Genomic DNA, 12,421 nt, shown 5'->3' on the forward strand with positions numbered 1-12,421 from the left:
ACCAGAGGGGAAGGTGTACACATCATCTCACCTAGGTCGACCAGGGTCCTCTGACAGGACCCTTCACTTTGTTAAGTGAAGTGTGGAGGATAATCCTCGTTGCAAGGCCTCTGACATGGCAGAAAATGTTGATGTCAGTCCCAGAATAGCTGTGAAGTATCCACACAAACTTGGCTACTATAGAAGAGCAGCATCAGGAAGCCAATATCAAGTGGAGATAAGATTGGGCTAGTGAGATGGTGGAGAGGCCACTAGCATTTTGGGACACTGTCATATTCTCTCATGAGTCCAGATATGCTGTGTTTTCTGGCAGTGGTCAAGTGTGGGTCTGGAGACTCTGTGATCAAGAATTTCACATGAAAAGATTGTAGCCAACAATGAAATAGGGTGGCGATTCTGTGATGGTCTGGAAAGCAATTTGGAGCAATGATCAAGAAGTGCCATTTGTTTCTAATCTCCCATGGAAATATATCCATTCATAAGAAGTAATAACATGCTTTGAAACAAGTGAGGGGTGAGGACGTCTGGGCAAAATAAAAAAATCTGCTTCAACTCATTTTGTCTAACCCATGCAAGAAAAGAAAAGTAGATGTTAAAATGATAACAATATTTATATTAGTCTGTCTATCATCATCATCGTTTATGATGTGTGTGTGTCTTTGTGTCTATCCCTCCAACCATCACCACTTGATAACTGGTGTTGGTGTGTTTACGTCCCCATAACTTAGCAGTTGGGCAAAAGAGCCCGATAAAATAAATACTAAGTTTTAAAAAAAAAACAATCCCTGGGGTCGATTTGTTCAACTAAAACCGTTCAAAGAGGTGCTCCAGCATGGCTGCAGTCAAATGACTGAAGCAAGTAAAAATGCCACATAAAGAGCACTGAGTCCACTCTGCTGGGTGGTTGGCATTAGGAAGGACATCCAGTAGCCTGGGGTAGTCTTCTACCTGGCCAGCTCCTATCAACCATCCTACCCATGCATGTATGTATGCGTGAGTGTGTGGTTTGTGCATGTTGCGTGTACTCCTGTCTTGGCATCCTCCGATGGTTGCAAATAAGCATCACTATCATATAAACCATTTTGTTTTATGTTTGGCCACAGGGAAATATTACTTTGCTTGGAAACGGGTGACGGTTGATGATAGGAAGGGTATCTGGCCATAGAAAATCTGCCTCAACAAATTCCGTTAAACTCATGCAAGCAAGAAAAGGTGTTTTGTTAGAAAATTTTATAGCAAGTACTTCAATTATTAATGGACGAGACTCATATCTTCATATTCACGAATATAAGGCCCCTGAATAAGAATCCTAATGGGTTTTTTGTCTTATTAGTATATTGCCATTTATACATACCCATCATCACATATTTCATCAATCGCTAAAAAGACAGCATCAAGGTTTTCTAAGAGAGCTCTCCGTTCGACATTCTTTCGTAACATCTGGTTCACAGCATCGTATAAAGCATTTAGTACACTTGCGAGTATTAACTGAAAATAAAACAAGAAACAGAAGACATGGAAACATTATATAAGGTTTAAATTTGCTTCCTTATATTTATTTTATTTTTAATTTGCTTCCTTATATTTAATAAGGAAGCAAATATAACCAATTATTAAAAAGAAATTAACTAAGTAAATGAAAATAAGCCAAGGCGGAGGTGGTTATTGTTGTCATGAAAAGCCGTTTTTAAATAATTCCAATAGAAGCATTTTTAGAATATGATAAATTTTACATGTAAATTCTTTTAAAATGAGCTTACATCACACACACAAATTCAATTAGTAAATAACGAATTCGTTTGAAGTTGAAGCAACACGCTTATACTTTCAATGGGAGATAACTATTGCCAACCCTTGATTCGTTCACGGATTTTCAACCTGAACTACTTGAATGCTTTAACATCACATTATTTCCATAAATGAATGCTTCTTAGTGAGTGTGCTTTCAATTATAACAATAAAATAATTGTTGCTGATATTCAACGACATTTTTTTTTTTAACTTAAACTCACTGAACCATTTTCAAATTAAATTATGTCATATGGTATGTTTACAATAATCAAAACTAAAAAAGAATGGACATTTTAACCTCTCTCTCTCTCTCTGTCATACCGGCCATGATGAAATACTACAAGGTATAGAAAATACGTATTCGCCTTTATATATTTAATCCTTTATATTGAACACTCAATATTTCATATATTCAATAAGACATATTCCATATATTCAATAAGACATTCAATACTTCATTTCATTGTACCATCCATTTTTATATTTTATATTATATATTATATATTCCATATTCTATATCCCACATTAATTTTACAAGAGTATAAATAAAACATAAAAAACAGACAGAGTTGGAATTCTTTTAAATAAAATAATATATTCCTCTATACACGATCATACAAAACCCCTTTTTTGTATTTATTTTTACTCACACACACACACACACATATATATATATATATATATATCTGTGGCGATGAGGCATTGTTCTCCCAGTCAGTGTCCTGCATATCACAGGCCTTTCATGAGGACTTGACACAGTCCTTAAATCGCAGCCTTGGTTTCTGCCGGAGTCTCCTTCCATTCACAAGTTCTCCATATAGCATCTGCTTAGGAATCCTGCTATCCTTCATTCTAATAAGGTGTCCAGTCCAATATAACCGGTGCCTCAATACTCAAGATATCGGCTGTCCTCAGGACCTGTGTGTCTGGAATTTTTGAGATCCAGCCAACATTGAGAATGTGTCTGAGACATCTCTGATGAAAGCGTTCAAGGACCCTTACTTGACGTTTGTACAGAGTCCATGTCTCACATGAGTAGAGGAGTGATGTCAGTACACATGCACGGTACACAGCAACTTTTGTTTGCCTTGCTATACCATGCTGGGACCAGACATGAAACTGAAGAGATCGGAAGGAATTAGTTGCTCTCTGCAACCTGCAAGATATTTCCTCATCCAGGGAGCAAGAATGGCTGAGTGTGCTGCCCAGGTAGACAAACTTGTCTACTACCTTCAGAATTGTTCCTTCAACCAAGATAGCTGGTTTCACATATGGATTTCCTGGTGCAGGCTGGAACATTACAAAAAAGAAAGTATATATATATATATATATATATATATATATATATATATATATATATATATATATATATATATATATATATACATACATACATGTATATATACATATACATATATATGCATATATACACACACACACAAATATATATATATATATATATATATATATATACATACATCTCCATTACCTAGGTGACCAAATCAGTAGCGGGGGAGGGTGTGCTGAAAGTGTAGCTGCTAGAATAAAAATAGCCTGGGCAAAGTTCAGAGAGCTCTTACCTCTGCTGGTGATACAGGGCCTTTCACTCAGAGTAAAAGATAGACTGTATGTGGGGGACAAACACATATACACACATACACAATGGACTCCTTACAGTTTCCATCAACCAAATTCACTTACAAGGCTTTGGTTGACTCAAAGACACTTGCCCAAGGTGAGACTGAACCCGGAACTGTGTGGTTGGGAAGTAAACTTCTTACCACACAGCCACATTTACACCTATTATGTTAATATGTGGATATATTAAAATGTCAATTTAATTACTAACAGATCCTTCCAAAAGATGCTTATTGATGACTGACTATTCATCATCATCATCATTATTTAATGTCCGCTTTCCACGCTGGCATGGGTTGGACGGTTTGACTGAGGACTGGTGAACCAGATGGCTACACCAGGCTCCAATCTGATCTGGCAGAGTTTCTACAACTGGATGCCCTTCCTAATGCCAACCATCAGAGTGTAGTGGGTGCTTTTATGTGCCTCCAGTACAAGTGCCAGTCAGGCGGTACTGGCAACAGCCATGCTCAGATGGTGTTTTTTACATGCCGCGACGATGGTAACAATCACGCTCGAATGTGCTTTCTTACGTGCCACCGGTACGGAAGCTAATCAGCTGCTCTGGCAACGATCATGCTCAGATGGTGCTCTTAGCGCTCCACTAGCATAGATGCCAGTCATCAAATTTGATTTCGATTTCAATTTCACTTGCCTCAACAGGTCTTCACAAGCAGAGTTTAGTATCCAATGAAGGAAAGGTACATGTAAGTAGGCTAGTTACACCTCTGGCATAGGCCACGGATTATGGTGCCATCCATGGACCATAGAGATTTCATAAGAGGACATGTGTATTTAAATTCAGTTCATTTGGTAATTATGACCTTCAATGTTTTGCCCCACGATGCAGCACTATTCCCTAAGCAATTCTAGTTTCCTACACCAATCAATGTACACAATAAGTTAGTGATACCTCCATCCCAACTTTGGCAAATACACTGCTTTGCTGATGAAAATGTAAGGACAAACCATATCAAGAGTTCTCTCCCATATTGTCAAAATAACTACAATAATATTGGTTTCAAATTTTGGCATAAAGCCAGCAAATAAGTCGATTACATTGGCCCCAGTATTCAACTGGTACTTATTTTATCGACCCCCCACCACCCCGAAAGGATAGGATAAAAAGTCGACCTCGGCGGAATTTGAACTCAGAACTGTTCAACAACCAATACCAGTGATATAGGTGAGACTGAAAATGCTACATGGTCTGAAGGAAAACATAAATGAAAAATGTTGCTAACAAATGCAAATGAAAGTTAAGACATTTTAAGATAAGAACTGTCAAAGGCTCAAATGGCACCCACCTCGTTTTCCTGTGAACTTCCAATCACATAAAAGTAGAGGTCAACATTACTTTTATACACACAGGTCAAACCTTCAAGCATGATAATTTCGGCTGAAAACAGAAATAAATGAAATAAAAAGTTGTGAAAAATTTGGCATGAAACAGGACATTACAAGAAGGAGTGTATGTATAATATTGCCATCATTTTAACATCTACTTTTCTATGCTTGCATGGGTTGGATGAAGTTTAGTGAAGCAGATTTTCTACAGTTGGATGCTTTCCCTGCCTGTCACTAACCCTCACCTGTTTCCAAGTAAAGTAATACTTCCCCATGGTCAGATACATTTTCACAGAATCCTGAACATGAACGACGTTGTTAGTGTGAATGTGATAACTCATTTGTGACTATTACACGGAGAATGGGTTTCGGTGACTGGAGGTGGAATGAGCTGCTCTCAGGGCTCACCTTGAGACCTTATCACCAACCATTTCTATCTCTCATTCCAGTTCCGCATCAGTTACTGAAACCCACTTTCAAAACAGACGCAAATATACACATACTCACACACATATCATCATCATCATCGTTTAACGTCCGCTTTCCATGCTAGAATGGGTTGGACGATTTGACTGAGCACTGGTGAAACCAGATGGCTACACCAGGCTCCAATTTGATTTGGCAGAGTTTCTACAGCTGGATGCCCTTCCTAACGCCAACATATATACATACATATACAGATATGTGTGTGAGTGTGAACATGATAGGCTTCTTTTAGTTTCTATCTTCCAAACCCACTAACAGGTCTTTGGTCAGCCCTCTTTCATTCACCTTTGGTGAAGATAGCTTTGCCCACAAGGAACTGATGTCATCTGACTCATCCAACGATGAGTTTCGACCCTAAACTGTAACATCTTCCTATTGATGGGTAAACAGTGACAGCCAAATCGCTACTCATTTTCTCCTCCTGGCCTCCAGCTTAACTCCTCTCTCTTGCGTCATGACCAGCAAGAGACACTTTCTGCTGCCTCGACCATGCAAAAATACACCAAATGTCTGCTAACATCAGTAAACGCACAGTTACCTCCCCTTATATCTCGAATCTCAGGAAAAATTTTAGATTCCTGAAAGTGGATTCATAACTAAAAGCAATGAAGAGGGTCGTCATTGTTTGAACGATGACTTACTGTAACATTGATAGGGTAATAAATAGCATTTACAACACAACGGTTAAATCCATTTTTAGTTAAAAATCTAGAAAAATAACGTGTGTGTGTGTGTGTGTGTGTGTGTGTCAGTGTGTGTATGTGTGTTTATGTCGTTTTGAGTATGTCTTTGAAGTCTTTATATGTTTTTTTTAAAGATATCAGTGGGAAAAAATACACCACAATTTCAGCTAATTTATCCAATTTCACATCATTCTCTGAACACATTTACTCAAGACTAAAACACCCGACCTAAAATTCAACACTGATGTGGAAAATACAATACAAAACATGAACAAAGCATTTATTAAAACAGATATAAGCTAATAAACCATTTTCTGTGTATCATTTGTGTGTACCCTTAACTTGGCATCCATCATGTGATGGTTATGAACTCCCAGGAAGTATTTTCAGCATTTCTGTGGCCCTACTACATTCAAGAATTCTCTCAACCAAGCAATTGCCTATAATTATAAACATATTGTTAACCTCAATATCCAGTCCTTGTTTTGGTCTACTTGTGAGTAGACCTCTCTACTCCTGTCTCTTATACACATTCTCTTCATTCAATAACATCTCATTGCATTTGTATACCTGTATTCTTCTTAGTATCAGTGAGGATAAATGTACTTCTATCATTTCATAAACACTTTTCACCAATAATACACTGATTTACACAAAAATACTGCTCCACTTCTTTGATCCACTGACACACCAACTTTCAGCTTGTATGTTATATATAGTATTTTATATATAATCATGCAATTAATTTCCAATGAAATGATCAAGCATTAAATATTACTTTAAAACATAGCTTACCGTTTGCTCGGTATGTCTTGTTGAAGAGATTCTTTTCAAAATCTTTCTGTTCCTTCACAGTCGTGAAAGTTTTATCATAATACTGGAAATAACAACGAAACAAAACAATAACAAAAATACTTTAGAAACATCAAGAAAAATTAAAGACTATTTTGCATGACACCAAAGAATCAAATGGAAATCTGACAGAGAGGCAAGATACCTTAATCAAATTATGCCCTTCACTATAAAAACAAATATATTTATTGGCATTTCCCCCCACATGATGCATCTAAGGTGAAAGAAACTAGTAGTTTTGGTTGAGATATTTGTTATAGATGTACACTACAAACATAAATGTAAGTAAATGAAAGAGTTTCTAAATGGTCGCTAAAACTTTTACAACTGCAGCCAAATCTCCTTCAATCATATTCAATAATGCTATCCTAGATACACATTATTTGAGACAAAAGTATGGGATGATCACAGTTGGAATGCTTTTGATCATCAGTCCACACATATTCAAAGTTTTCAGGAGACAATTTAAATACATATTTAGATATAAAAATAAAGAAATATATATATATATTTAAATATGAAAAATAAAGAACTAAATTGCATTTAACAAAATCAAATTGACACGTTATTAAAGCACAGGTTGCTTGATATCTATTGAGCGTGGCCGTTGCCAGTACCGCCTGACTGGCTTCCGTAGGATTTTCGAGCGAGATCGTTGCCAGTGCCAATGGACTGGCTTGTGCGGGTGGCACATAAAAGACACCATTTCGAGCGTGGCCGTTGCCAGTATCGCCTGACTGGCCTTCGTGCAGGTGACACATAAAAGCACCTACTACACTCTCTGAGTGGTTGGTGTTAGGAAGGGCATCCAGCTGTAGAAACTCTGCCAAATTTAGATTGGAGCCTGGTGTTGCCATCCGGTTTCACCAGTCCTCAGTCAAGTCGTCCAACCCATGCTAGCATGGAAAGCGGACGTTAAACGATGATGATGATGACGATGATGATTCATTTAAATTTCTTAAAATATAGTATAATGCACCATGTATATAGCATAATGTTTACAAGACGAAAATTAAACAAAGAAAAGTGAAGAACATAGTTCTATTTAACAGAAGTACACATTAATAGACTTCTAAAGTTGTGTATGTTTAATCTTTATCAATCCATTTCAAAAAAAAAAAAAAGAACAAAAATACTTTAACACATTGTATGCAAATTAACCAACTTCAAAAACAGGGTCTGTTAACTCAATACAGAATATAGCATTATAGTGCACCGTATTCCAGGGCTTTTGGAAGCCGGATAAAAGGTCGAGTAATGTACAACGGTAATAACGACACTCCGTTATGCAAGGTAGATAACTCCGTTTGTTCCTGTCTGGCTGTCGGATAACAACATTCATTCTACCCATGTAAACATGGAAAATAGAGCCTTCAATATGTATGCGTGCGTGTGTATATATATATATAGGTCAGTAGACATAGGAATTAAGAGACAATCATTTTACATCCGCTTTTTCCATGTTTGCAATGAATTGGATAGACTTCCTCCAATCACAGCATTTTACCACTTTGATTTATAAATATTTTCATGGACCACTTCAGTATAAAATCAACGAAATTAACCCGAAAAAAATTAAATATAGAAAAAAATTCAATCAAGCATCAGATAATGTAAAACAATAAAACTATGTAAATATCTAAACACATATTGACAGGACCAAACAGTTGAGGGAACCCGTGGAAGAGGTAGGCCCAGGAAGACCTGGGCTGAGGTGGTGAGGCAAGACCTTCGTACATTGGGCCTCACCGAGGCGATGACTACGGACCGAGACCTTTGGAAATGGGCTGTGCGTGAGAAGACCCGGCAAGCCAAGTAAGATCGTTGCCAGTGCCCCTGGACTGGTTCTTGTGCGGGTGGCACATGAGATGCACCATTTTGAGCGTGGCCGTTGCCAGTACCGCCTGACTGGCTCCTGTAGGATTTTCGAGCGAGATCGTTGCCAGTGCCCCTGGACTGGCTTGTGCGGGTGGCACATAAAAGACACCATTTCGAGCGTGGCCGTTTTCGTGCGGGTGACACGTAAAAGCACCCACTACACTCTCTGAGTGGTTGGCGTTAGGAAGGGCATCCAGCTGTAGAAACTCTGCCAAATCAGACTGGAGCCTGGTGTTGCCATCCGGTTTCACCAGTCCTCAGTCAAATCGTCCAACCCATGCTAGCATGGAAAGCGGACGTTAAACGATGATGATGATGATGATGAAAATGTTAAACACTGTGACAGGTGATTTGTCTGTGGATCCCTGGAAATTCTGTCGTGGATTGGTAAATGATGATTAAGATGATGTGAGCAGTCAACTTCAAGCTGCCATACATAGGCTATCCATTTGATCATTACATAGATTGTTAATAAGAATAAGAAATATGAAAGTCACTTACTTTTGCTACAAGACGACAACCATCATTATCCAGGATAACGATGGCTTTGATAGTCTGCAAAGTGGGTTCCTGCAACAATATTTCAAAGAATTACCAATCACTCAATACAGTATTTCACTTCACTTACAAAACTGTTTCAGAAGGACATGCTATCTAATTACATTCCCTATAAATTTGGATAGTGGTACTTTGGTACATTATTGGCGTCTATAAAAGAACACTTCCAAAGAATGCTATGATGTCATACATTTAATGTCAACACTCTTTGGGTGAACCTTTTTATATTCTATCTTTCCCTTGTTTCAGTCATTGGACTGCAGTCATGCTGGGACACTGCCTTGAAGAATTTTAGTCAAACTTATCAGCTCCAGTACTCATTCTTTCACTCTCGTTTGCCAAACTGCTGCGATATGGGGACATAAACACACCAGCACCGGTTGTCAAGTAGTGGCAGTGAACACAGATACAAAGATAGACACACAGAAATACATATATGCAATAAGCGTATATATATATATATATATATACAGATGTCACTAAAGTGACAAAGGGCACTAATCAGCACCAGTATTGCTAGAAATAAGAGTCAAAACAACTCAATAGCCACAGAAAGTACTATCTGAACGATTGACAAGGGAGGCAAACTCCCTGCTGAAGGGGGCTTGTCTCCCTTGTCAGTCATTAAGCTAGAGCTTTCCATGGCTATATATATATAGAGAGAGAGAGACACACACACACACAATGAGGATATTAAGACCTCTTACAGGGATGTTTTTATCCAAGATACACTGGTTTAATATATTGTATTTTGAAGAGATATTTCATCAATGAATATATTATATAAAATATCAAATATTATTATTATTAAGTTAGAAAACAGAGAAATCTAATGGGTACAAATTAATTTAATGTTAATTAATTAATAAATTAATTTGTATCCATTAGATCTATGTTTTCTAACTTAATATATAAATACACACACACGCGGTGGACTTCTTTCTGTTTCCGTCGACCAAATCCACTCACAAGGATTTGATCACCTCAGGGCTATACTAGAAGACACCTGCTGCCCAAGGTGCCATGCACTGGAACTGAACACAGAGCCATGTGGTTTGGACGCAAACTTTTTACCACACAGCCACACCTGCGCCTATTGTCTTCTTTTGTGTTCATTTAAGTGCACTGTGCATGTGCTTTTGGCTATTATTGTTGTCTTTTTTTACTTATTGCTACTTTGTCTTCGTCTTTTACTTATTCCTGGTGAGCTGTAGTGCACCCAAGTACTTTATGCAATAAGCATAATTGAAGAATTGAAGAGTCGACCATGCTGGTGGCATGTAAAAAGCACCATTTGAGCATGGTCGATGCCAGTACTGCCTGACTGGCCCTCGTGCCGGTGGCACGTAAAAAGCACCCATTACACCCTCGGAGTGGTTGGCGTTAGGAAGGGCATCCAGCTACAGAAACCTTGTCAGATCAGATTGGAGCCTGGTGCAGCCTTCTGGCTTGCCAGTCCTCAGTCAAACCGTCCAACCCATGCTAGCATGGAAAGTGGACATTAAACGATGATGATGATTGGAGGGAAGCTTTTTTTCTTTATTTCTCCTACAGTCCATCGCGTGTAACCCAAAATAAATCGCAGCCTGTCACTGTTGGCACATGTGCCATGAGATGGGCATCATTTACCTAAGAATATTACTTCTCTGTGTCGAACAGACGAGTCCCAATGTAATCGAAATACAAGTTGCATCTCCTTGTGAAAAAAAAAGCGTGATACATATTAGATATCGTTGCTCAAGGTTGACAAAACCCAGAAAATAATCCACGTGGCCACGCCTGGAACGGCTGTGATTGCTCAATCAGAGCCGACTTAGGATTAAACAGGAACTTATCAATGTATTTCCTTAGGAAATGACCACCAACTGTCAGATTAATGAGTCCCACAAACATAATCGGTGACACATAATTAATTATCTACTTTTACACCTCTCAAGGAAGTTTCGACAACTTACCAAAGCCGTTTCCTTTAATTCACCCATTATCGAAGAACAACTAAGTCAAAACTCCACCGAAGGTGTGAGTGTAACAAATATTATATAATTCTCTAGTTTCAGTCCCAAGTTATAACGTAAGATCACAGATATGAAAGCGCGAAGATTTGATTAAGTTATTTGTCTAACGAATAAATTTGATACGGTTCAGACAGGCACGCCTTCGTTAGAAGAATATTTAAAACATTTCTATCATTTATTATTATTGCTTTGCTTTAGAATTGTTATTTAGGAGTACTTATTAAACGCTGATAAAGTTATAAATATTTCTTATTCTTTGTGACTATCAAAATATTTGGAAATATCTTTCCGGTACTACTAAAGCAGCGCGGACCCGAACGCGCAGTCGCGCGTCCGCGCTAGCTAGTCGTGAGTGGTCGATCCTAACCCTAACCCTAAACACGTATTCATTTGCACACTAGGGTTAGGGTTAGGATCGACCACTGAAGACTAGCTAGCGCGGACGCGCGACTGCGCGTTCGGATCCGCGCTGCTTTAGTAGTACCTATCTTTCCTTAGTCTTTTCGTAAGAACGAACCGTTTCGGCAGAATAAACAACAAACAAAATATTAATCATACTAAAATTAAAACACCTAAAATAACAACAATACTAATAGTGAAAGTGTTTCTTTTAAGACATAATCAACATATAAATACATATATATGTGAATATACACATAAATATAAACGTATATTTATATATATATAGAACTTACAAGAATTGAAGAGTCGACCATGTTTACGTGGAATTTAACTTCTGCTGCAGAAACGCAGTAAATAAGGTTAAACAATTTCCTGATTAGACTGTAATTAAAATTAAAGATATACTACAAAAAATAAATATTTTATTTTCTTAATAAGATGTAATATTATTTTATTACTAAATCAAGTTTCAGAAATTAAAAAAAACAATTTTTTTTATTGTTGTAAAAAAATTGTATAACTTAAATTTTATAAATTATATTCCATTCAATGATAATATTCACTTATATTCCCTACCATATAACTGAGGACATTGTAAATCTATTATGTTTGATTAATCATATTATAGACTGAAATTATTTTAATATTAATCTTCTTTATTAAAATCTTTTAATAATTTTTCATAGTCCGACGCTACAATGTTTACGTCAACATCCGGTTTCTCTCAACTTCCGCCTGTCTGCTTACTTCCAACAAAATGTTTACATTTAT

At 37.5% G+C, this 12,421-nt stretch overlaps 1 protein-coding gene across 6 annotated transcripts in view; it reads right to left on the reverse strand.

The window, feature by feature from the left end:
• The window catches only part of LOC106883901 (coatomer subunit zeta-1), a 69,812-nt gene extending 57,774 nt beyond the window's left edge, over window positions 1-12,038 (reverse strand). For 3 of the 6 annotated variants that reach the window (XM_089364460.1, XM_089364459.1, XM_052974003.2), the window contains exons 1-5: window positions 11,944-12,038; window positions 9,177-9,245; window positions 6,741-6,822; window positions 4,737-4,828; window positions 1,355-1,488 (exon numbers count right to left, since the gene is read on the reverse strand). In XM_089364460.1, the coding sequence (XP_089220586.1) occupies window positions 1,355-1,488; window positions 4,737-4,828; window positions 6,741-6,822; window positions 9,177-9,245; window positions 11,944-11,964 (398 nt within the window). In that variant the 5' untranslated portion in view covers window positions 11,965-12,038. Of the gene's footprint in view, window positions 1-1,354; window positions 1,489-4,736; window positions 4,829-6,740; window positions 6,823-9,176; window positions 9,246-10,481; window positions 10,551-11,943 lie in introns of those variants that run through there. The other 3 variants (XM_089364458.1, XM_089364457.1, XM_089364456.1) reach the window with 1 other exon arrangement.
• Between the last annotated feature and the right edge of the window lie 383 nt (window positions 12,039-12,421).

This window comes from Octopus bimaculoides, chromosome 16 (genome assembly GCF_046866305.1).
Source record: "Octopus bimaculoides isolate indiv1 chromosome 16, ASM4686630v1, whole genome shotgun sequence".
NCBI classification, from domain to species: Eukaryota; Metazoa; Mollusca; class Cephalopoda; order Octopoda; family Octopodidae; genus Octopus; species Octopus bimaculoides.